The sequence below is a fragment of the Lingula anatina genome, chromosome 3 (assembly GCF_051362555.1).
Source record: "Lingula anatina isolate TDL-2025a chromosome 3, LinAna3.0, whole genome shotgun sequence".
Lineage (NCBI taxonomy): Eukaryota > Metazoa > Brachiopoda > Lingulata > Lingulida > Lingulidae > Lingula > Lingula anatina.
Genome location: NC_141769.1, coordinates 4,831,299 through 4,857,536, shown reverse-complemented (window position 1 = coordinate 4,857,536; position 26,238 = coordinate 4,831,299). Strand labels below are relative to the sequence as shown.

The following is a 26,238-nucleotide window of genomic DNA, read 5'->3' as shown; positions in this document are numbered from 1 at the left end:
TTGTTGCTAAAACTAACATAAAACCTAACAAGTTTCTACCAATATCTCACAATAAATGACTACATTTTAAATATTGTAAAATGTTGTTCATTTTAATTCCTGAAACAAGTTTGTATCAATATCTCACAACAGATAACTACATTTTAAATAATGTAAATGTTCTTTATGGGCACGGTATTTGACCCATTTTTACGTGAACTACTTCAATATGGGTACATGTTGTAAAGGTGTCTTATCAAATAAAAATGTGTACATTTTTAAAATTAATCAATCCCGTATAAAACGTTATAAGAAATTTTTTTACATAGGGTCTGTACACTGAAGAAACCAATTTGTTGTGTCATGTTGAGAAAAATTTAATAAATCAGCACAGGTGTGATATGCCTATGTTGATTGTTACTTTTGCATGTGTATCATTTAATTAATTATTCTATCTCAGGACAATGAAAAGTCACTTTTTAAAACAAATGAGAATTTTGGAAGGTGTGGCAACATCTTAACGGTAGTATATTACACAAAATGTTAGCGCCTTTGACCTGATCCAGCCATCAATCAATTATCGTGGAATGATCCATTTTGCAATTACATAAATCTTGACAGGCCCGTAGCCAGCAATTTCAAAAGGGGGGTTCTTTTTCCGAAAAAGAGGACCTTTTCCCATAAAAACTTCATGTACCTAGATCAAATTTTACCCAGAGTGGACCTTTTCCCAGCAAAAGGGGCGGTTCTTTCAAACCCCCCGAACCCCCCTGGCTACGGGCCTGCTTGATGACTTTATTCTGTCTGCAAAAAGACGAAAACTGCAATTTTACATATACACTTTAGTTCTACCAAATCAACAACACTGAGGAATCCCATGAGATGTGACGTAGCCATCATGTGATCAGTGACAGCGGGGGTTGATTTTACTTTAACCGAGGACTTACATGTAACTATGGCATTTACAGTAGGCTCTGGGTGATCTACTATATTTTTAAGATCACTGGATTTATTAACCAGATTCTCAGTGCAAATAGGCACTGGTAGGTCAGTGTCATGAGGATCATTGGGCTCTTTTCTTTTGAGAATATGACGCCTGTTACGTCGAAATATACCACCATTAGGAGCTTGTAAAACAAACGACTTTTTATTCACTTTATCAGTGACAGTTTTCCATAATTTGTCATTTCACTGACATCTGACTGAGTCATCTACATTTACAAGGGGAAGGGGTCGGGAACCATGGTCATAACATTTCTTCTGCTTTTGATGACTCGAATCTATCATATGATCATTGACATTTTTAGGATCAATGAACTGGGGACACAACTGTTGAGTGATGACAGGTGAAACAGAACGCAACTGTTGTCCTTGTAATAACTGCGTTGGGGAGTATATGATGTCAAGGGGGATACCCTGTATTCCAATAAAGCCAAATTAGGATCAGATTTAGCAGACTTTGACTATTCAAACAGTCTCTTTACAATTTGGACATATTTCTCAGCCAGTCCATTGGACTTAGGGTAATTGGGGCTTAAGGTCACATGTTTGAAATCATATTGCTTAGAGAAATCAGTTAACTCCAGAGAGGCGTACTGAGGACTATTGTTTGAAATGACAATTTCTGGTATTCCAAATCTTGCAAACATTACCTTTAAATCTTTAACTTGCTGATTACCTGATTACTTTGAGTAAAGGTAAGTTGAGCTACCTCAAACTATCAACTATAATATTTATCTACAACTATACAACTATAAAAACTAAAACTATAAAATCCTTTCCATCTCCTGTAAACAAGTCAGTGGCAACTGTTTGCCAGGGGTATTTTGGGATGAGGTGAGGCTGCAAAGGTTGCTTAGGGTTGTTACTTCTCTGCATGAGACAAATGGGGCACTTACAAACAAAATTACTAATGTCACCTGACATGCCTGTCCAAAAATTGCTGATGTTGCTCGGTTTAGTCATTTCTCTTTTCCTTTGTGACCTGTGAGTATAGAGTGCAGTATTTTCACCCTTAGTCTCTGGGGTACAATAACCCTTTGTCCTTTGAGCAGTAGGCCATCACTATAAGACAATTCATCCCTGTGATTCCAGCATTCTATAATCTCAGAGGGGCAATTATACTCTACAGACTGATGTCTCTAAGTATGGTCTAGGTGCTGCACTATTGCAGGAAGGAAAACCCATAGCATGTGCGTTCAAAGCTCTGAATGCTTCAGAAATCAACTATGCCCAGATAGAAAAGGAGATGTTTGGTATAGTTTTCGGGTGCAAAAGATTTCATCAGTATGTTTATAGCCGTAAGATAGTTGTGGAGACAGACCACAAGCCTTTGATATCTATATTAAAGAAGCCCTTGAATACAGCTAGATAAATGCTGCTACAGTTACAGCAATATGATCTTGAGGTGATTTACAAACCATGTACCTAGATATCACTTGCAGACACATTGTCTCACAATTTTGTAAGCAGTGACCATTATAAGCAGTAAGTTTCTGACCAGGAGATTTCAGGTCGGCTACATGACCTACTGAGTCAAACACGTGCTTGGGTAAAATATTCACTTGAGAACCTGTGTCAATCTCAAACTTAATATTGGTCTTTGCTGGACCAATTTCTGCATGGCAAAATGCTTGATCTAAGCCCTCTGATGTGTCAATACTATTTACAATAAATTGTGAATCTGAATTAGAATCGGAATCAGGCCGATCTGGCAAAGTTTGCAACTCGTTAACATGTTTTTAGAAATCCTTTTGCGGCATTTTTCTTAGCAAAGTGATTGAATTTCTTAGAGTTATTACAATGTTTACCCTTAGCCGGACATTTATCAGTCTCGTAGCCACAATTGTCACACTCATGTTTGTCCTGTTTTTTCGCAGTCTCCTCTGTCTGTTCACATGTCTCCAGTTGCCTGTACGTGGAGGCAACTGAATACACGTACCACTGAGCTATCTGCACGGCCTTGTCGAGTGTAAGCTTGTCATTTATGAGCTTTTCCCTCACTTTCTCTGATGAAGTACCAAATACAATCCTGTCTCGGATCATCTCTTCTGCATTTGCGTATGCACAGTCGACAGGAAGTGTCTGCAAACGCATAATAAATTGAGTTTTATTGTTGAGTTTCAAACTTGAACCGCGCGAAGATGCGATTCAGTTTTGGCTGCACATGTGCTTGAAAACGTTCATAATAAGATTGCAGCTTGTCTGGTTGGTCCAGATATGTCCAAGTTGAGTTTATTTCTTTCCCTTTGTCTCCTATCCATAACAAGAGGTAAGTCACCTTCACTTTCTCTTCATTTTCCTTTAGTGGCCCATTAAAATGAGTTCCACGAGACTGTGGAATTTTTTCCACTGTTCAAGAAGATTAGAAGCACTCCATTCCATGGAAGGTGTTGGAATACCAGTGAGTTCCATGCTAACAGTTAACAACGTAAAAACTGCCTCGGATCGTCACTGTTGCCTATGTGTTGTAGTCACTTTTGATACAATGTAATAACATGTCTAAGATGGCTCTTTACTGAGTCCAACGTGCCGGACTCTATTCAAGAGAGAGGCAACAACAATGCGTACGGTACATGTACATTACGAAGTATCAGGAACACGTGTTTGTTCTAACAATGTCTGAAACTGTCATCATGTGAATTCTGTAGGTGACCAGGGTCATTTAAAGAATGCCACTTATGGAGCTTTCTGACCTTTAATGACATTCACAAAAAACAATTAAGTAGATAATGTTACAAAAACTACGCCCAAGGCCGATTTTGGAGAAAAGTTATGAATTGAAAAGATTTATGATATCCATTGTGGAATGCCCTAATGTGGGTTTTCCGTTGTGGTAATTGGGTTTAACCTGAGTGAAGAGGAATGTGGGTAGTCAGTAAGCCATAGCGTGGGCAGTGTATTGGTAAGGACTTTTCTGAATGTAGTCACCAGTTTAAATGTATGACCTGCCTGAAAGGAATTCCGACAAATATGTCACTGCCACTTTAAGATGCGTTATTCATGTCTACTGAGAGATAGGTGACAGTCGTTAAAACTGACCTAACCTACACGTGACCTGACCCCACAAGACCTAGCCAGTAACTTTAATGTTAAATGGCCCATTTACGACCGAATTTTGCCAGTACATATAAAGACAACCACTGCATACATATTAGTTTTACGCATTTCGTTAGATCTAAGTACCACTGCCAGACAAAAGGTACAAGGGACAAAAATCCCACCATGTCGACGGCTACGATAAGGCTTATGCAGCCTGAAAATTTGGCTGAAGTAACCCGTTTGGCAGAGAAGGAGTCATGGAATTACAGCCAGGATGTTATTAAGGCTCTCTTTGAATACAGCCCAGAAGGATCGTTTATTGCTGAGCTGCAGGGGAAAGTTATAGGTAAACAAAACTGACACCTATTGCTTTCCGCCGCCATGTTTTTCAAACCACGCCTTAGTTTTCTTTCCTTTTGAATAATGTATGAAATGAAAAATTGGATTACACTAGCCTTTATTTTAATAATGATGTTAATAATTTTAAAAATGCAGAGTGATCTCTTATGGTTTACAGGTGTTGCAATGGGCTTTAACATGAGTGAAGAGGAAGCCTTTGGAGGAATGTGGATCGTCTGTAAGCAGCATCGTGGACTGGGTATTGGTAAGAAAGCATCTGTAATGTGATTGTGATGGTTGAGTAGGCCTACGAATGCTAGATTTCGGGGAAGGGGGGGGGAGAAAGAATACATTACAGGAGTTTCTGTGTCGAATCGCTCGTCCTCAAACTATTCAGATACTTCATTATAATGTGTCGTAGAGAGGTGACAGTCGTTAAAGCAGTATGTACATATATCGGGAGCAGAGATATTTGGTCAGCGCTATTTTATAACGTTACTGATTGGCCTGACACATATTTTATTCACTTTTTTAGTTTGTACGTTAAACGTGCCATCTGATTTGAATTTCACAGAAAAGAAATAAAACAAATAAAGTGAGACATGTACCACTAATGGAGACTATATCAAAAAGTACCCTACTTTTGAAAACTGAGACCAATCCCCTTAAAAATTAAATATAGTCAATGTTTTTTGTTTTTTTAACTTTCGTTAGTTTTGATCAAATAGGTACAAGGTTGCGGCAGAAGGTAGAAGAGTACATTGGGGATAGGAACCTTGGCATATTCTCTGTGGCAGAAAGAGTGGTGCCGAACAAAAGATTAGGTTTTACAGTTGAATCATGGAAAGTACGCCATGTATCCGGTACCATCGCAACAGAAAAGATAAAGTTGTCAGAAGATTGTATAGTATCTGCGTTTCCTTCACAAGGCGTGCAATTTGATGCCCTGATTCAATATGACACCAAAATACACTCCATTGAACGTGAAAGGTTTCTAAGAGTGTGGGTTGAGGGGAAATCGACCACAACCTTGGTTGCTATGAGCAAGGCAGATGAAATTGTCGGTTACGGTGTCATAAGGCGTGATTCCAACAATACTACCCTTCTTGGCCCACTTTATGGTGAAACTTCCGCCATTATAAAAACCTTACTGGTCAGCTTAATGGGCAAGACTACTTTTGGTGAAACTGTGGACATGTGGGTACCTGTTGGGAGCGAGATTTTACAAGAATTACTGACTGAGAATAAAAACACACTTAAAGTTCATGCCGAATTTACTCGAATGTTTTATTATCATGATGTGAAGGCTCCACGGAAAAAGATCTTTTCAATTGCGTCAGGAGCAGTAGCTCATCATTGTTGACATTGTGTGATAAAACATTGAGTCAACTTCTAGTTATGCAATGTGAAATAATAAAAACGATTTTGCAGACGGGGAGAAATGAGTTGAGATGGAAAATGGGTAAATTAGTAAGCGTTTTTTTTCCAAAATACAAATTAGCTGAGATTCTTGACTTTCGATTTTATACGTTGTATGGAACGGGTCCCAGGAGGGGATTAATCATTACTGAATAAAAGGAAACATCATGGCAAAAAAAGAGAATTTTGTTTGTCAATGTTTATGAGTAATTGCAATTGAGCATTTTGTATGTTGCAATAATAATAATAATAATAATAATAATAATAATAACAACAGTTTTAAAAGTTTTAAGATTTTTTGTTTAAGTAGTACATTGGGGTATCATGTGAAAATAGTTTCATTGGATCTCAGTTCTGATAGTTCAAAAGTTTTCATTTATGATAGATCCACAGTATATTTGATTGTACTTGTGATCAGCGCAAATTTTGATAATATTTAGTTGTAAAGTAACTTTAAAGTCAATTTTTGTTTTTACATATGACATGAATTTATTGGCGGCCATCTTAGATTTGGCGTGTTTCCGGTACAAACGGACACTTTTTCGAGCCGGCGTGTACCGCTCGGAGTGTGAAACATCCGTTCTGCTCATGCGCACAAAGCGTAGGCAAATCTGAGAAACTTCCGGCGTGTACAGTACGTCTCTAGCGAGTCATCAATACATTCCAAGCCTTTAATAAACATGCGCTTTTGAGAACATACTCCAAATTCAAATATGATTTTTAGAAGTAATTATATTTTTTAGTTGTTTACCTCTACTGCGATTTCCCTCAGGTGGCCATATCAACACACTATCCTTGTAAAATCAATACTAAAATAGTAGGCCAATAGCTGAATAACGACGGCTTGTCCACGGTAGGTTCATCCATGCGTCGAACTGTAATTTGACGCTGATTAAAATATTCTCTATCAAAATTATCAATTAACACATGAATTTTACCTAGAAACATTCCCATCACAGTAAGTAAATGTATAATGAGGTAGGAAATGAACTAGCCGAATATAACAGTACAGGTGAATGACAGCGAATCTTTCACGGGACGGCTCATACATGTGTCCGCTGCGTGTACAATCGGTCAGGACGGATGTTTCACACAGAACGGACCGTATACGTGACACCGGAAACTGGCAGAAATGAAAAATTCCGGTAAAACACTGGCCTGTCGGGGGTGCAGCCAAATAAGGGCTCCAAATAAGGCCCTTATTCATTTTGGATCATAGACTAAATTCAACCACTGTTAAACACACTTTTCAAAGACATCCTTATTGCTATGTCAATGAGTGTGCTTAACACCAGGAATAATAGGCTACAATGATAGGCTACTCTTTTGTTCAGGGTTTGGAGACCAAATAACTTTTTAATAAAATACTGGAATAACACGTTCATGTAATGACTTAAATATATTGAACCTTTTAAAGCGCACACAACATACTTTCTTCATAAATTATACTCTTTGCATAATGTTTCTTTGTGCCAAAGTGACTGCAAATAGCAAAAGCAAATTAATAACAAAAAAAAAAAAAAAAAAAAAAACAGTTTAAGCTTATGGTACCTTGCATTTTGATTGTTGTCGACATCGACAAATCAATCATGCTGTCACATGTAACGCAATGTCACAGCAATATATTTTTGTATATTTGAGTAGTTTTTGTCAACGTTCTCTATAAAAGCGGGCGTATCCCGGTTCTGGGTGCGGTCGGTTTGTTCTTCTCAGACTGTAATAAGGTAAGATATCTAGAACGCTTTGGGTATGTACGTTTAGTTGATGATTTATTTCGATACAGAAATGTTGGTAAACCGTCATCACCTATTTGTAGTTAATTAAGTCAGGTGGTATTTGTATTAAATTCATCTTTGTTATATCGATATTTAGTTGACATGTACATTATCCTGGACCGATTTTGATAAAATTTTCAGGAACTGTCATAAGTGGGCCAAGGAACAGATGATTAGTTTTTGGTGGTGATCCGGATCAATCAGTAATCAACCAATAATCAATCAATAATCAAAAACCAAAAAACTAAATCATTATAGAATGAAAATTTAGGGGTGAAACGGCATTGGGTGGAGGCTTTGCTGCGTTGGCGGAGGTCTGTGCTCTCGGAGAGCTTTTCTAGTTTTATTTACATTGTCGCTATATGCGTGTACCTGTTGTTCTCTCTCTCTCACCATTCTTTTATTTTCATTTGTATGTACATTTATTGTATTTCAGTTTTTGATCATTTCACCACTACCAGTACCATCACCACTACAACTACTTGTATGTGCTGTATTACATCTACGTAATGCGTGAACGAATAAAGGTTAACTTTAAAGATGACTGAGTTTCCGTTTTTCAAGTTATTGACCTTTAGACAGCAACATTGATAGAATAAACAGCCTTTTGCATGTTGCAGATACTGGACTATTTTTAAAAGTATTAAAAGCTTTATACTCCCACCCCTTACCAAGGTATTCAAATTTCGTCCGTTAATGAGATTAGACTCTGAAATATAATGCCTCAACTTTTTTGTGTAAGCATTTTATATGGTGGAACGCATTATTTAAAATGTACAAATAGCACAGTTTTCCTGAAGAAGATGTATTATGAGTTTAAAAAATGTACCGGGGGGGGGGGGGGGGGGGGGGAGGGATTTATGAGCATTTTTATCTATTATTACGCTTACTTAATAAAGCTTAACGGAGGTTCGGGGTACTGAGCGACTGTGATTAACCTACTACGGTCTCGTAATTAACCGACAGATTCGACAAAAACACCATATATGAATAAAAGACACATAAATGCAAATTTATCGAGGGCAAAAAAACTAAAAGCTTGAAAATGTGTGATTTTTATGTTGCAAATCAGCTATAATACTAAAGCGACACGTAAAATCTTGCATTTGTGGCACAGAGGCCCTCAAAGTTCCTGTTAAAGCGAGTGCTACAATATCTAATGTTATTTTTCATGTAGAACACATTGCATTCAGCTGTAAAAGGATAGAAAAGCAGATTTTCAGACACTTTTATGACCAAAAATAAACTGGTATTTTTTGGAATTGGTACCTTCTTCGCGGAATTGCTTTATAATAATTTTACTGACGAGCTGAGGGCATAAGATACATGTAGGTATACATCTCCGTCTACATTTCTTTTGTACAAGATCGTGTCAGAGGATACTGCACAATCGCTTTTTAATGTCTGTTGATTTCTCTCCCCAGTGCAGGGTACTATTGTATTGTATCAAACAGAACAAGGTAATAGGGTTACGTTTATATACACTGTTGATTAAAAGGGTTGTCACACCCACGGTATCTGAACATTTCATGTTACCTTGGTCAAGCACCTGCCAATGGAGAGTGGCTCCTAAGAGAGATAAGGGTATGCAGATACACGTCTCCTTTTTTGGGCTATAACACCGTGAAATATTGAGCAGAAGTTTGGAGTAACTGACACCACACCTTTACCAGCTTTGAGTATGTGAGGGGCGGGCCTAGATATTAGCCTTTCATGATGAAGACCTCAAGCAATCGGAAATTGCCAGAAGGCTAAAGGTATCCAGATGAACTGCGATATGAATTGCATGATTAGAGGAGGGACATCTAATTAATTATTCTATCTCAGGATTATAAAGAGTCACTTTTTATAACATAATTCTGACATTTTTGAAGGTGTGGCAACATCTTTAAACGTATTTCTTAAATGTGAGCGCCATTGACGTGACCCAGACAGACACTTTTTATGGTATGACCAATTTTGCAATTTTGTTAGTCTCTTAAGGTCATTAAATGACCTTATTCTGTCTGAGTAAAAAAAACAATTCTATACAGTGCAGTAACGCTGTTGGTTACGTACCATTAGGCCTACAAGCTGTGACAACATCTATAAGCGATAATGTATTACACATGTATGTGAGCGCCTCTGACCTGACAGGGCTAGTCCATTTTGCAATTCCTTAAATCTTGGTGACCTTATTCTGTCTGCAAAAAGACTAAAACTGCAATTTTATACATATACACTGTAGTTATGACGTACCAACAAGACCTGCAAGGCACTCGGAAGAAATATCCCACCATGGTGACAGCTACGATAAGACATATGCGACCTGAAGACCTGGATGAAGTAAATTATCTTTTTTGACAGAGATGGTGACGTGGAATTACCGCCAGGAGATTGTTAGGACTCTCTTTGAATCCAGCCCAGAATGATCGTTTATTGCTCAGCTACAGGGGAAAGTTATAGGTAAAGTAAACTTGCATTGCTCTCCGCGCTCATGTTAACTACATGTATAACTACGTTCAAGGCCGATTTTGGAGAAAAGTTTTTTTTTTGTGCATTTTACTTAAGTGTGAAAATTTTTTTTATTAATTGGGAATGCTCTATTGTGGGTTTTTTAGGTGTTATAATGGGGTTTTACCTGAGTGAAAATGAAGCTTTTGGAGGAATGTGGATCGTTAGTGAGTCGTGGCGTGGGCAGCGTATTGGTAAGGAATTTTCCGTGTCAAGTCACCGGCCTAAACGGTCTAAGAAGAATTTCAAGAAATTACTTCACCCCACTTTTAGATATTTTTATAAAGATGTGATGAGGGAAAGGTGACAGTCGTTCAAACTGTCTATGCAGAGTTAGAATCTACACGTAATATATGAGGAGCAGAGATGTAATTAGCTGCACGCTGTTACAAAAGGATTATTCTTACATGACGTGCACATATAGCTCACCTAGGCTTGAATGCGTTTGTAACCGAAGATATTTTGTGTTTCTCTAGAGTTTATGTAAGTCAATCATTCTTTCGTGGAGAATGTAATAAATATAATACCAATCATCCCTCGTTTACTTACATTATGTTCATTTTGATTGAATAGGTACAAGATTGTGGCACAAAAGAAAAAAAAAACATTGGAGAAAGAAACCTCTGCATATTCTCTGTGGCAGAAAGAGTTCGGCCTAACAAAAGATTAGGATTTACAGTGGAATCATGGAAATGTATCCGGCATCGTCGCAACAGAAAAGCTAAAGTTGGCAGAAAATTGTATGTTATCTATGTTTCCTTCACGTGATGTGCAATTCGACCGCCTGCTTCAATATGACATCAAAATACACACAATTGAGCGTGAAAGATTTCTAAGAGCTTGGATTGAAGATAAATCGACCATTACTTTGGTTGTTATTGGCAGGACAGGAGAAATCATCGGTTACGGCGCCATTAAGCGCGATTCCAACTATACCAATCTTGGTCCAGTTTAGTGTGGAACTCCCTCCATTATGAAAACCTTACTTGTCAGCTGAATCGGCAAGACTACTTTTGGTGAAATTATTAACACGCATGTGCCCGTTGAGAATGAGATTTTGCAAGAATTACTGATTCAGAACAAATGCACACTTAAAGTTGATGACGAATGTACTCGGATGTTTTTCCACCATGACCTGAAGGCTCCGCTGGAAAAGATTTTGGCGATTGCGTCACCAAATGGCAGTCATTTTTGACATTCAGTTACAAAACATTTGATTCAGTGAGGTTTTTCTGACGTCTTTGTAAAATGGCAAATAAATTGTATAGTCAGGGAATGCGACTCAGGTTGGTAAATGGGGTATATTAATGAGCAAAATTGTTTTCAGATGTTCTTAACCATAGATTATTGCTCTTATTGAATGGCAAGTAAAATCGTATAGTAGGGTTATACATTGTTACTTACTTACTTATGTAGGTAATTTAGTCAAAGTAACAACTGTTGTCAAATTCAACCAAGCTAAGATTCTTTGCAGAGACTTATTTTTGACTTTGTTTTATGAAACGAGTCCCAGGAATGAAAAAAAAAAACGCCACAGCAAAAGAAACGTATTTATAAACGTTTAGAAGGTAGACCTATTTGACCGTTGAACAAAGACATTTCACTAAACTTCCAATAAAAAAACTACCACAACAATGCTGACGAGAGATTTAACTATCGAGCATAGGCCAAATGATTGAGGTTGGGCAACAATCATTTCTTGGCATTTGAAAACATTTGAATTTTGGGATATTGAGAGACATTAAAACTTAAACAAACAAATATATATACCAACAAAGGCAAAATCACAACCTCCTTACATCTTCAAAAAATATATATATATCTTTTTATTATATATTTTTCTTTTTATTATATATATATATATGCGTGAGCTCCCATAATCCATCATTCTATCTAGTGACAATGCATTTCAGAATATATTCTAGGAACGTTAGTGAGAACATCAACATTTTTAAAGAATTTTCCATCTTATTTATTATAAGATTTTTTTACTATATTTTTGTTGTAAAAATTAAATCACGTAATAAGATTTGAAGATGGAGAAGCTTAAGCCTTTCAAGTGTCAGTTCTGAAACACAGAATACACAGAATGCATGAAAGATAATTCCCTTAAAGAACCTACTTAAGAAAATCTAAGCAAGGAAAATTAAATTGCTAGTCTTGCAGTTTTATTTTCAAATCCTGCGCTCTTATTGCACAAAGAGAAATAACATAAATATAAATAACATAACATTTATAATCATATGCATAATTTGTCCAATATAATATTATATTAAATTTTTTTGGTACAATCATATGCACCAAAATGAAAAATTAAAGCAACAACTTAAAATATTGAATTAATATTGAATTAATGGGATAAAAGATATTGAAAATGTCTAAATGAATTGATGCTGACTAGAAATTACAACAATTTCAAAATAAAATATCAAATTTGTTTGAGTATACATGAAGGACTTATTGGGAAGTACTGTTGCTTTAATTAACCTAAAACCTAACATGTTTGTACCAACATCTCACAATAAATTACTTAATTTCAAACAATGTAAAAGTGTTGCTTATTTCAATTCCTAAAGGGGCCCAAAGACTTCTTGGCAATAGGTGGCAGCAGTCACTGGTCATGTGCAAGACAGCTCTAATCCAACCACTGTTCAATATACTTTTCAAAGACATCTTTATTGCCATGCCAATGAGTGTGCTTAACACCGGGAATAATTTACTTATGCAACGATCCTCTAATTTTTCAGGCTTTGGATGCCAAATGATACCTTAATATAATACTAGAACATGTATACTGACATAAATATATTTATTAAAAGCTCACACAACATATTTTCTTCATAAATTATCACAAAAATTGAGGTTTCATATCTCAGAGTCTAACCACATTAACGGACGAAATTTAAAGTTAACGTTGAGTTAGAAAGTTAAAAGTCAGTATGTTTTAAAAAGTTACTCTTCATAGTACTGGGGTCTAAATTTACACGTTTCATCTTTATACTTGCAAAATTATGAACATTTTCACATTTTGCCAATTTATTCAATGTTTGTGTACTTCTTGCACTACTTGAACAAAAATTCTTTTTAAAACCTTTTACAAATAAACTAAATTCTTCTTCTTCTTCTTCGTGAGTTTGCCATGATGTTTCCTTTTATTCAATGATAAATAATCCACCCCTCCCCCGACCCATTCCACAAAACGTAAGAAGACGAAAGTCAAAAACCTCAGCTGACTAATTTGTATTTCGAGAAAAATTGCTTAACAGTTTACTCATTTTCCATCTGACCTCATTCCTCCCTTCTGTAAAATCTAATTAGTTATTTTCCATGGCATCACTAATGGGTTGACTCAATTTGTCATCACTGAATTTCAACAATGATGAGCCACTGCTGCTGACGCAATTGCAAATATCTTTTCCTGTGGAGCCTTCACGTCATGACGGTAAAACATCCGGGTCACTTCTGCATGAACTTCTGAAAGTGTGCTTTTATTCTCAGTCAGTAATTCTTGCATAACCTCACTCTCAGCAGGTGCCCACATGTCCACAGTTTCACCAAAAGTAGTCTTGCCGATTAAGCTGACCAGTAAGGCTTTCATAATGGTGGGAGTTTCACCATAAAGTGGGCCAATAAGTGTAGTATTGTTGGAATCACGCTTTATGACACCGTAACCCACGATTTCTCCTGCCCGGCCTTGAGCAACCAAGGTTATGGTCGATTTCCCCTCAATCCAAGCTCTTAGAAACCTTTCACGTTCAATGGAGTGTATTTTGGTGTCATATTGAATCAGGGCATCAAACTGCACGCCTTGTGAAGGAAACGCAGATACTATACAATCTTCTGACAACTTTATCTTTTCTGTTGCGATGGTACCGGATACATGGCGTACATTCCATGATGCCACTGTAAAACCCAATCTTTTGTTGGGCTCCACTCTTTCTGCCACAGAGAATATACCAAGGTTCCTATCCCCAATGTACTCTTTCATCTTCTGCCACAACCTTGTACCTATTCCATCAAAATTAACGAAAGCTAAATAAAAATATTGTCTCTATTTTATTTTTAAGGGTTACAGATTGGTTTCAGTTTTCAAAAGTTGGGTGATTTTTTATACAACATTGGTCAAAAAGGCTGTCCCACCCCCATTACCATGTACTTTTATTTACAAATGATCACCTTACAGGTGTATATTGTTATAAACGGTGCTTTGTTTTTCTAGATACCATGTCTACCATGATTAATGGTTCAAAAAATACAAAATAGTGGTGTGATTATGCACATTTTATACCATTTAGTCAAATTTATAACAGGTACCCCCTCAAATCCAATGTTTCACTGTGATTTCCACAGATGTGAAGAAGTGTCTATTAAATTGAAAAGACGCCATCAATGTCACCAATTTTACACACAATTAGCGTTAGGATGTGCTCGTTAAAAGTCACGTGCCTAATAGCGTGTGCGTCTACTGCGTACTGCAATTATCTCCTGCAGATGGCGCGACAAGCCTTCAACAAGGGTAATAATTCTGTTTTGTAGGATATTGACCCATCCATCCTAAAGAGCGTGGTGGAATTGGTCCAGATTATTTCGGAATTGGTTCTCCTCTGCAATGCACATTCAAATTAATGCCACAGGTGCTCAATAGGATTAGTATCAGGGCTCAAAGACGGTTGTCCCATCCTTAGAGTCCTGTGTTTCTGCAACAAATCACTTGCCAGACAAGAGCTGTGAGCAAGTGCGTTGTCACAATGAAGCCGGTAGCATCCCTGAAGTCACCTTTTGCAAATGGAGTGAGCTATATGTCGAGAGTGTCACCGTAAAATGCCCCAGTTACGTTTTGTTCCAGAAGGAATAATGTACTAATACCACGGGCTTGGAATGTTCCCTAAATGCCGAGTGATCTAACACTTCAGGCGATATTATCCTGTGCACACCCTTCCAAGAGGCATTTTCAACATGTCTATGGACCCTCCTTTGACCATCGATGAGATACAAGAAATAAGTTAATTCTGCAGCAAAACCGACTTCCTTCCAGTGATGGATGGCCAGGTTTAGGTCCCTATGGGATCACTGAACGTAGCATTCTCAGCTGATGTCTCTCTCCATCTTCAAGAACTGGCATTGGGTTAACTCCAGGCTTCATCATAACAGCACACTTGCTCACACTTCTCACCTGGCAAGTGATTTGTTGTAGAAACACAATGTTCTTAGGATGGAACCACCATCTTTGAGCCCTGATATTAACCTTACTAATCACCTGTGACATGAATTGGAGTGTGAAATGCAGAGGACAACCAACCCCATAAAATCGTGGACCAACTCCCCCAAGCTGTTTAGGAAGAATGGAATAATATCCCACGAAACAGAATTTTTACACTTGTTGAAGGCTTGTCGCGCCATCTACAGGAGATAATTGCAGTACGCGGTAGACGCACTCGCTATTAGCCACGTGACCTTTAACGAGCACATCCCAATGCTAATTGTGTGTAAATTTGGTGACATTTGAAGGCGTCTTTTTAATTTAATAGACATTTCTTTACATCTGTAGAAATCACAGTGAAACACTGGAGTTGAGGGGGTACCTGTTATAAATTTGACTAAATGGTATAAAATGTGTATATTTTCACCACTATTTTGTATTTTTTTTAACCATTAATCATGTTAGACATGGTATTTGGAATAAAAAGCACTATTTCTAACAATTTACAGCTGTGAAGTGATCATTTGTAAATAAAAGTACATGGAAATGGGGGTGGGACAACCTTTTTGACCAATGTTGTATATCTCCATTAGTGCTACATGGCACATTTACTTAAATTTTTTTATTTCTTTACTTTAAAAGTTCAAATCAGATGGCAGGTATATTCTATATACCATTAAACCCACGCAGTACAAGTAGACCGTAAGTGATGGCAATTTAAAACACATCTCATAAGTCTGGAATTAAAAATATGACATATGAAGGCGTCTTACAATCATTATGTTGTCTGTGTAATAACCAAATACTGTGAAATCAGTGCACTCTTCTTTTCTACCACAATTATGAACCTATTCAATCAAAATCCACGGGAGTTATATATTCTAAGTTCCAGAGTAAAACCATTATAATTTACAGTCGGTATTGAAACCAACTGTATTGTACATGTATATGAGAATTTACGAGCATATGGCTCACTGCAGGCCGATATAAAACCGTATTTCATAACAAAGAAAAGGTGGCTAGTAATTTATGGCATTACAAATTACATTCCTCACAAAAGAAGAAAGAAGACCACACACAAATATAAGAGAAAGAAATGTGTATAGAGATAAACAAATTCAAACAAAATGTGCAACTAAATACGTGTCAGACCAAATAATGACGTTATGAGGTAGCGTGGATCAAATATTTCCACTCCTGATAGATGTGCAGACTACTTAACGACTGTCACCTCTCTAAAACATTTTATAATAAAGTACTTGAATGGTTTGAGGGCACTATACATTTAGACGAGCGATTCTTCACAGAAACTCCTGTATCGTATTCTCACCCTCTCCCCCAAATCTAGCATTCATGCTCAACCATCACAATTACATTACAGATGCTTTCTTACCAATACGCTGCCCGCGGTGCATCTTACTGACGACCCATATTCCTGCAAAGGCTTCCTCTTCACTCAGGTTAAATCCCATTACAACACCTGTAAACCATAAGAGACCACTCTGCATTTTTTAAAAATTATTTTCATCAATATTAGAAAATAGTCTAATGTGATCCAATTAACATTTCACACATTATTTAAAAGGAAAGAAAACTTAGGCGTGGCTTTAAAGACATGGCGGCGGAACGCAATTGATTTCAGTTTTGTTTACCTATAACTTTCCCTTGCAACTCAGCAATAAACGATCCTTCTGGGCTGGATTCAAAGAGAGCCCCAATAACCTCCTGGCCAAAATTCCACGACACCGTCTCTGTCAAACGACTTACTTCGGCCACGTCTTCAGGCTGCATAAGTCTTATCGTGGCTGTCGACATGGTGGATTTTTGTTCCTCGTACCTACTGTATAGTCAACGAAATGGAAATAGTCGAGGTTGAAATTCCAAGTCACAGACACGAATGAACTCAATTTTTCTTCAGTCAACAGCTTAATATTAAAACAGTATTTACCTCCAATATTTCTCTGATTTACATACCAAGTTGTTATAGTGAAAAATAACGACGATCTGGAGCTTTCTTACATTTATTCACCGACTGCCTTTTTCATACAATTTCACAAGTATTTATATTCTAATTCTCATTATTGATCACGCGTGTAATAATGTTCTTTTCGTCGTCTTTACGTTATTACAAGGAATTTTCCATTCTCATGTTGCAAACCACCATGCAATAATTCCTTATTAGGCCTTTTTCATACAATTTCACAATGATTTATATTCTAATTCTCAGTATTGATCACGCGTGTAATTATGTTCTTTTCGTCGTCTTTACGTCATTACAAGGAATTTTCCATTCTCATGTTGCAAAGCACCATGCAACATTTCTATATTAGGTAATCTCTAAGAGACTTGCTTTCAACTAAAATTATCAAAAATACTATATGAGTTACGCATACTTGAATCATATCCAAAACATAAACTTTTACTGACTTTGACCTTTTCCATCTTTTTCTGACACTAAAAACATGTTCTACATCCCCAATAGTTAAGGAAACTAAGTTTAAGAACATCTTTTAAGAACATCTTAAAGAACATCTTAAAAGAACATTTCGCTTACTAATATACCTATTTACCAACCTTAGTGGCATAAAATAAAATTTTATGTCATTTCACTAGGACTATGTCTGTGTTACCTGTTGTGCATTATTAAAATTGGTGTTGGTTTTGCTGTTAAGTATCATGTAAAATTGCATCATGTAAAATAACTTATTTTGTGCATCATTATTTGCTTCATTGACGTGGCATAGTTACTTTATTGTTTAATTGCACAATTATATATATATATATATATATATATATATATATATATATATGCCACAACAATGGTGATGATTTTACTATCAATCATAGGTCGAATGATAAAGGTTTGGTAACACTAAATTTTTGGCATTTGAAATCATTTGAATTTTGGGATATTGAGAGACATTAAAACATTAAAAACAAACAAATATATATATCATATGCCAACTTTTCAATAATAACTTTATTACGTATGTACAAGGAAATGTCTTATATAAAGCTGTACAGAGAAGTGGGAAAGCAGACCTCTACCAAGGTTCAATTCTTATTACTGATCAATTAGTGGGTTACTACTGTACCCGAGCAACACATAACAAAACTCGACTGTATTTCAGAAGGATCAGCTTCTTTATTCCTGAATACCTGTACATACCTACTAACGTGGCATTGCGAATAAAATGACAAAGAATACTGCTGAGCGGGGACTTTATACTTCCCGCTCACGTGACTGCCAAAAGACGTGACACGTGACTTACAAAGAATAGTATTGAGCTCATGCGACTGTCAAAAGGGCGGGAATACTTTACGTAATACTATGTAACCCTATTACACTACCAAAATAAGATCGATTCCAAGTCAGCCTGGAGATATTTAATTAATTATTATATCTCAGGACTATAAAGAGTCACTTTTTATAACATAATTCTGACATCTTTGAAGGTGTGGCAACTAAACCTACTTAAGCAAGGTTAAAAATTTAATGTTGTCTAAACGGATTTTGAATCTGCCTAGGCAGTGTGGGTGTGTGTGTATGTGTGTGTGTGTGTGTGTGTGTATGTGTGTGTGTAATCTATCTCTGTAAAATTAGGAAAATTACATCAAATGATGTGTTTTTATCTTTTGATGATCATTCAATAGCAAAGTCATGAATATAGGAAACAATGTGTAATTCACCATAATCCTAGATTTCGTGACTGTGTTTGATACACATGAAAATAATCTTACTTGTTGAAGGTGGGTATAAACGGGGGGGTGGGGGTTCGGGGAGGGGGGGGAACAGATATTATGTAAAATTGAAAATCTGATCGTCTTCCGGAAGACACAGAAGACGGCATCAATCTGCCATTGGGGCATATTACTACATGTTTTTATCTGTATAGCCTCATTCCCTGATAAAGATGCTCCGACAGACATCGAAATATTGGAGGTAAACAATTTCAATATTTAGCTGTTGACTATAGAAAAATTACTTTATTCTAAAAACTTCGTCGGCTGGGATTCTTTGCTGTCCGTGCTAGAACAATGTTAGGTTCATTGAATTTCGTAAAATGTGTCCCAGATGTGGACTGTTCCTCTAATAAATTGAAGAGATAATCATGGAAATAATTATGAATATCAATTATAAGGGTTATGCCGTATTTGTATGTTGAAAAAAATAATAATCGTTTTCGTATATGACACTGCACAATCGTTTTTTAATTTCTGTTGATTTCTCTCCCCATTACAGGGTGCTATACATGTAGTATTAAACAGAACAAAGTAATAGGGTTATATTTATATACACTATTGCTAAAAAAAAGGCCTAACATCTGAACATCTGAACATAACATTGATCAAAGGGTGGGCGCGTGACGGTGGATAGTAGTTAAGGATTTGCAAATAAATGTCTCATTTTGGGCAATAACAGCGTGCAATATTGAGCAGAAGTTTGGAGTAGTTGAAGCCACACCTTTTCCCTGCCAAAGCTTTGAGTATGCGAGGGGCGGCGGATGTATGCTTAAGGGACGAGATGTTAGCGTTCCATAATGAAGGCTCCCTAAATCAGAAATTGCCAGAAATCTTAGGGAATCCAGATGAACTATGAATTCTCCATAGGGGAGCTGCCACTGGTAATGTAGCCCTGGCCATTTTACAGGTAAAACGCGTATTGCCAACACCCGGAACGGTCTCATATTGCAAAATGTATCTAGAGGAAAAAGGAAATCTAATAGAATAATTGAAGCAAAGCTGCAGGCATGGTATTTGACACTTGCGTGAACTACTTCAGTGTGGATATAGATAGTATAGATGTGTTTTCAAATAAATGCGTGTACATTTTAAAAACTTGTATCAATATTAATTTTTGTTTAAGTAGGGCCTGTATTCAGAACAACCCAATTTGGGGTGACATGTTAATAAACATTAAATAAATCATCACAGATTTGATTTGCCTGTGTTGATTTTATGTCTAGAGATGGGACTTTTAATTAATTAATTAATCTATCTCAGAACTATAGAGAGTCGCATTTTAAAACATAAATTAGGCATTTTTGAAGGTGTGGCAACATCTTTAAGCGATAATGTATTACACAAATATGAGCTCCATTGACGTTAGCCAGTCAGAGACTTTTTATGGTATGACCAATTTTGCAATTCTGTCAGTCTTAATATTCTGTCTGAGGGAAAACAAAAACCGCAATACATACACACTGCAGTAATGTGGTGCGTTACGTACCATAAGGCCTACAAGACACTAGGGAGAAACATACGAACCCTGAAGACTCGTTTATCAGAGAAAGAGTCGTGGAATCTCACCCAAGAGGTTGTAAGGACTCTTTTTGAATCCAACCCAGAAATATCGTTTATTGCCGAGTTGCAGGGGAAATTTGTAGGTAAACTAAACTTACAATGCTTTCCGCGATCATGTTGCTTAAACTACGTCCAATGCCGTTTTTGGAGAAAAGAGTCTTTTTTCTTGCATTTCCTTTTATAGTGTGTAATATAAAATATTTATTATTTTAATTGCAGAATGCAGTGGGTTTTCAGGTGTGATAATGGGGTTTAACCCGAGTGAAAATGAAGCGTTTGGAGGAATGTGGATCGGCAAAAAGCCGCTTAAGATGAAAAAAAAAAAGGTAGTCATAAAAGGGGGTATTTCATCGTAAACTGGACCAAGAATGGTGACCATTTCTCTTGCCCTGCCCATGGCAACCATGGTCGATTTTCCCTCCATCCAAACTTTAAAAATCCTTTCCCTGTGTATTTTGGTGTCATATTGAAGCAGGCGATCGAATTGCACATCACGAGAAAAACGCAGATACATGCACCATTCAATCCTCTGCCAATTTGATCGTTTCCTATGCGATGATGCTGGTTACATGACACGTTTTCCATTACTCCACTGTAAAACTCAATGTTTTTGGGGCCCCACTCTTTATCTGCCCCAGAAAAAATGCCGAGGTTTCTATCCCATACAACATTGGTCAAAAAGGTTGTCCCACCCCCAATCCTTTGTGCTTTTATTTACAAATGGTCACCTCACAGGTGTAAATTGTTATTAGCAGCGCTTTTTATTCCAGTTTTTTATACCACATCTAGCATGATAAATAATGGTTAAAAATACAAATAGTGGTGAAAATATCCATTTTTTATACCATTTATTCGCATTTAAACCATGCACCCCCTCAAATCCACTGTTTCGCAGTGATTTCAACAGAGATAATGAATTGTCCATAAAATTGAAAAGACGCCACCAAATATCGCCAAATCAACACAAAATTAGCAGTAGGATGCGCTCGTTAAAGGTCACGTGTCTAATAGCGTGTGTGTCTACTGTGCACTGCAATTATCTACGGTAGGCACGACAAGCCTTTAACAAGGGTTAAAATTCTGTTTTGTGTGATATTGACCCTTTCTGCCTAAAAAGCTTGGCGGAATTGGTCCAGATTATTTGGGGATTGGTACTATAGGTGGGACAACATTTTTGACCAATGTTGTATGTGCTTAGTTCTTCTCTGCCACAATGTTGTACACAATGAGTGTAGGCCGATGAATACATATCTTTGCTTGTACCTGTTCAATGAAATTTGCCAAAGTTTATATCCTCATCTCCTCAGTAAAATCAGTAAATGACCATTCCACGAAAAAGGTACTAATTTAAAAAAAAGTAGGGTGGTTTTTGATATATCTCCATTATACATGGCACAAATAAATTTGTTTTATTTCTTTTCTTTAAAATTCAAATCGGATGACAGGTGTATTATATAATACTAGTAAACCCAAGCAGTACAAGTACATGTCGACCGTGAGTGATGGCAATTTAAAACAAATCTCAAAAGTCTTGAATTAAAAATATGACATATGAAGTCGCTATACATTTAGACCAGCGATTCGACACAGAAACTCCTGTATCGTATTCTCACCCCCCCCCCCCAAAAAAAAAAAAAAAAATATTCGTACCAAACGATCACAGTTACATTACAGATGCTTTCTTACCAAATTTCTTACCAATCCCCGCGGTGCATCTTACTGACGATCCACATTCCTGCAAAAGCTTCCGCTTCACTCAGGTTAAATCCCATTACAACACCTGTAAACCATAAGGGACCACTCTGCATTTTTTAACAAAAATTATTATCATCATTATTAGAAAATAGTCTTATGTGATGCAATTTTTCATTTCACACATTATTTAAAAGGAAAGAAAACAATCCCCAACAGTTAAGGAAACTATGTTTAAGAACATTTTCGCTCACTGATAAAGCTATTTACAAATCTTAGTCGCATAAATATAATTTTATTTGTCATTTCACTAAAACGTCAGAAAATGTCTGTTACCTGTTATGCATTATTAAAGTCTGGTGTTGATTTTGGTGTTTAGCATCATGTAAAACTGCATCGACTGCCAACTTATTTTGTGCATCATTATTTGTCTCACTGGCGTGACACAGTTATTGTTAAATTGAACAATTGAGACTTATTTCTGTTGGTGCATATATATATATATATATATATATGTAGGCAAAAGCTGCGTACATATTGCTGACATATTAGTTTTACGCAATGCGATATTTCTATCCAGTACTCCGATTTTCAATTTACGTGTTCGAATTTAAGATACAATAAATCTTGTCTAGACGGATTTCATATCTGCCTAGGCCATATATATGCCAAAAGAACGTTGATGAGACATTTTACTATCAGTCATAGGTCGAATGATAGGGGTTTGGTAACACTCATTTTTGGCATTGAAAACATTTCAATTTGGGGCGATATTGAGAGACAAATATTTAAAATACAAAATAATAACCAAACATTATCTTATGCCGACTTTTAAATGATAACTTTATCAATAATTTGCAAGGAAATGTCTTTTATAAAGCTGTACAGAGAAGTGGGGAAAGCAGACCTCTGCCGAGGGAGCTTAGTTCTCATTACTGATTATTAATTAATGGATTGCTACTAGAATACCATCGACTCCAAGGCAGCCTGAAGATACTTTTTAACAAAATCCATCCATATCTGTAAGCTAACACACCAACAAAGACAAAATCACAACCTCCTGACATCTTTAAACAAGGCAGCAAAGCTGTCAAATGTACAGACAAAAAACAGAAAATAAAGATGCAAAAAAGGTCATTCAATTTTGATGCAATAATAAATAATGCTTATAATAGCACTGTCAGTCAACACTGAATTTTAATCTTGCACAACGGGTAACATGGTCAATAACAGGAGCAGACCCAGAGGTATTTTCTGACAGTATTACAAAGTATCTATGTTGATCCATCCTCCATTTTGATGGTCTTCCAACAGAAAAAAATAGATACCAGTCAATATAAACTTAATAACCTGACTGTCTTCCGGAAGACCCAGAAGATGGTCTCAATCCACCCCTTCAATAAGATTACAGTTTCAGGACCATGAGAGTTCAAATTCACATTATGAAAGTCTCAATATTTGAAAAATGATGACAGTGCATAAAATAATATTACATAATGTTTAAAGACATAAAAAACAATACAACTGCTTATGTAGAAATACAGAAAATCTGACGAGCCCCAGGCAGATGAGAGTTAAAAGTCACAAATGCAAGTGTTTGAGAAAAAATTATAAAGGAAAACAACAAAACTAGAAAAGCACTTTGAGAGTGCAGACCTCTGCCAAAGCAGCAATTGTTGATTATTATTGATAATTGATTGATTATTGATCCGGACCACCACCAAAAATTAATCATTGTCCTCTTTGGCCCACTTCCGAAAGTTCCTGAAAATTTCTGCAAAATTGGTCCATAACTTTTTGTGTTATGTGGATGACAGACAAACAGGGGTGAAAATATAACCCCCTTGGCAGAGCTTGAGGTAAATATAATTCCAATGAAGATGCTATTCAAACATTTAATCTTCCAGTTTGATATATATATATATATATATATATATATATATATATATATATATATATATATATATATATATATATATATAACTTATTTGCAATATTAAACAAAATTTACCTGCATAATTATCACTGCTTCCTTATTATTAATCTAGCAGAGAGCTTTACCTTTGGGAGTTTACAGGGAAATATCAACAAGTCTGCTTTGCCTAATCTCATTTAATGGCCTATTAAAGCAAATGACTTTATAACTCTGAAATTAATCTAGTGATACCCAAGGGTAATTTACAGACTGACCCACTCAAAGGTCTTCAGGCCCATAAGTCACACCTTAAGAAAAGCACAAAACCATAATGCCCAAAATAGGAGACTACCAATCCTGATGCAATAATACATCATGTTTAACTGCACAGTCAACATTAACTTATGCACAACAGGTAACACAGACGAAAGTAAAAGCATAAGGCTCCAGTCCCATCAGAGTTCAAGTTTATACTTAGAAAGTGCCAGAATGAGAAAAATGAAAATTTCACAAAAAAATGCATAAATACAATAAACATGATAATCCAATAGAGCTGGTTTTCTCATGAGCTGAAGGCCAATCCTAAAAATCGTACTTGTAAGTTTAAAATTATAATAAGTAGCACAGTTTTCTTTTCATAATGTTTGCAGTAGCAGTGCAAAAAGATTGTTGTCAATTTTGATGTAACATTACATAATAAATTAGAGAATTATTATCACCAATTTTTGTTTATTGACTATAAATAGGATGGACATGTAGAAAATATGATTACCATTTGGCTTCATGTCCATGGGAGCTCCGAGTCCCACAATGAATATGCCAAAAAGATAATGAATATTACACTAAAATGTATAACTTCCAGAAAAAAAAGCCAATTAGACTGCTTTTCTAACTCAGGCTGCATTTTAGTCCTGTGTTTCTTTTTTGAAAGTTTGACAGTCATAAGTAACACGGTTTTCCCATAATGGTCATCAAGGCAGCAGCACCAAAAATTGTGTTTTCTTCTATTTTGATGCAACATTACATAATGCTTAACAGCATACTGACCATCGATTTTTAATAATAAAATATAAGTGTCATGGATTTTCACAAAATGTGACTAGCATGGGTCTTCAAGCCCGTGGAGGTTCTAAGTCACACCTTGGAAATGCCAATATGTGAAAAATTAAATTTTCACAAAAAACTGTTTAATTGCCAGAAAAATTTACCAAACAGACTGCATTGCCTACTGAAGCTGTATTTTAGTCCCATGTTTCTTTCCTGTAAGTTTGAGAACAGTAAGTGACATGATTTTCCTTAAATGGTCATCATGGGAGCACTGCCCAAAATAGGGGTTTCTTCAAATTTTGATGCAATATTACATAATGTTTTACAGCATAATGACCATCAATTTTTAATTATAAAATATTAGTATCATGGTTATTCAGAAAATGTAACTAGCAAAAGTCTTCAGGCCCATGGAACTTCAAAGTCACACCTTGAAAATGCCAAAATGTAAACAAGACAGCACTGTTCTGAAATGGGTTTATTTCCATTTTTAACACTTTTTTAACATAAAACAAAATAAACAGTTTACTGCCATTTTTATATGACCAATGAAGAAAATTGATGAGATGGAAAAAGTATCAATAGAACAGTGTTAAATGTCCAACTACTCCATTCTGAGATTCTGAACATAGTGGATGAATGCATCTGAAAAACTGCAATGATATGAGTTTATTTCCATTTTTGACACTTTATTACACAATACATGATAACAAGTTTACCATCATTTTTACAAAATCAACTAACAATGTTGTAAAGATGCAGGAAATGTCAAACAAACACTTTTACGTATCTTATTAGTTCAATAATGAGACTGTTAACATGCTTAAGAATTGAATCTGAGGAAATGTGAAAAAAACAGTATAACTTCTAAAATAATGGCCCGATTATGCTGATTTTCGAACTCAACCTGCGTTTTAGTAAGATTGACCACTCCTGTGAGTATAATTACAATTGGCCAATCCGTTTTTCTTATATTGTGTTATCAGTGTTGCATTTATATTGAAAATAGTGAAAAAACAGCATAAATTCCCTCA

At 36.2% G+C, this 26,238-nt stretch overlaps 2 protein-coding genes across 2 annotated transcripts; one reads left to right on the top strand and one right to left on the bottom strand.

Moving 5' to 3' along the window:
* Positions 1–4,203: 4,203 nt before the first annotated feature.
* Positions 4,204–5,945, top strand: LOC106157517 (uncharacterized protein F36G3.2-like). Its single transcript, XM_013533194.2, has 3 exons — positions 4,204–4,366; positions 4,538–4,624; positions 5,088–5,945. Exons 1-3 carry the CDS (start codon positions 4,204–4,206, stop codon positions 5,720–5,722), a joined length of 885 nt encoding a protein of 294 aa, XP_013388648.1. The 3' UTR covers positions 5,723–5,945.
* Positions 5,946–12,404: 6,459 nt separating this feature from the next.
* LOC106180737 (uncharacterized) lies at positions 12,405–17,290 on the bottom strand. Its single transcript, XM_087010158.1, has 3 exons — positions 16,899–17,290; positions 16,640–16,726; positions 12,405–14,054 (listed from the first exon to the last, which is right to left on the bottom strand). Exons 1-3 carry the CDS (start codon positions 17,059–17,061, stop codon positions 13,417–13,419), a joined length of 888 nt encoding a protein of 295 aa, XP_086866284.1. The 5' UTR covers positions 17,062–17,290; the 3' UTR covers positions 12,405–13,416.
* Between the last annotated feature and the right edge of the window lie 8,948 nt (positions 17,291–26,238).

What these genes read in the sequence shown, in the direction of transcription:
- LOC106157517 (XM_013533194.2), top strand. Translation starts at nt 4,204, where the DNA reads ATGTCGACGGCTACGATAAGGCTTATGCAGCCTGAAAATTTGGCTGAA. An exon ending in GCTGCAGGGGAAAGTTATAG is followed by an intron (nt 4,367 to 4,537) that starts GTAAACAAAACT and finishes TATGGTTTACAG; the next exon opens with GTGTTGCAATGGGCTTTAAC. An exon ending in GCATCGTGGACTGGGTATTG is followed by an intron (nt 4,625 to 5,087) that starts GTAAGAAAGCAT and finishes TTGATCAAATAG; the next exon opens with GTACAAGGTTGCGGCAGAAG.
- LOC106180737 (XM_087010158.1), bottom strand. Translation starts at nt 17,061, where the DNA reads ATGTCGACAGCCACGATAAGACTTATGCAGCCTGAAGACGTGGCCGAA. An exon ending in GTTGCAAGGGAAAGTTATAG is followed by an intron (nt 16,727 to 16,898) that starts GTAAACAAAACT and finishes TATGGTTTACAG; the next exon opens with GTGTTGTAATGGGATTTAAC. An exon ending in GCACCGCGGGCAGCGTATTG is followed by an intron (nt 14,055 to 16,639) that starts GTAAGAAAGCAT and finishes TTGATGGAATAG; the next exon opens with GTACAAGGTTGTGGCAGAAG.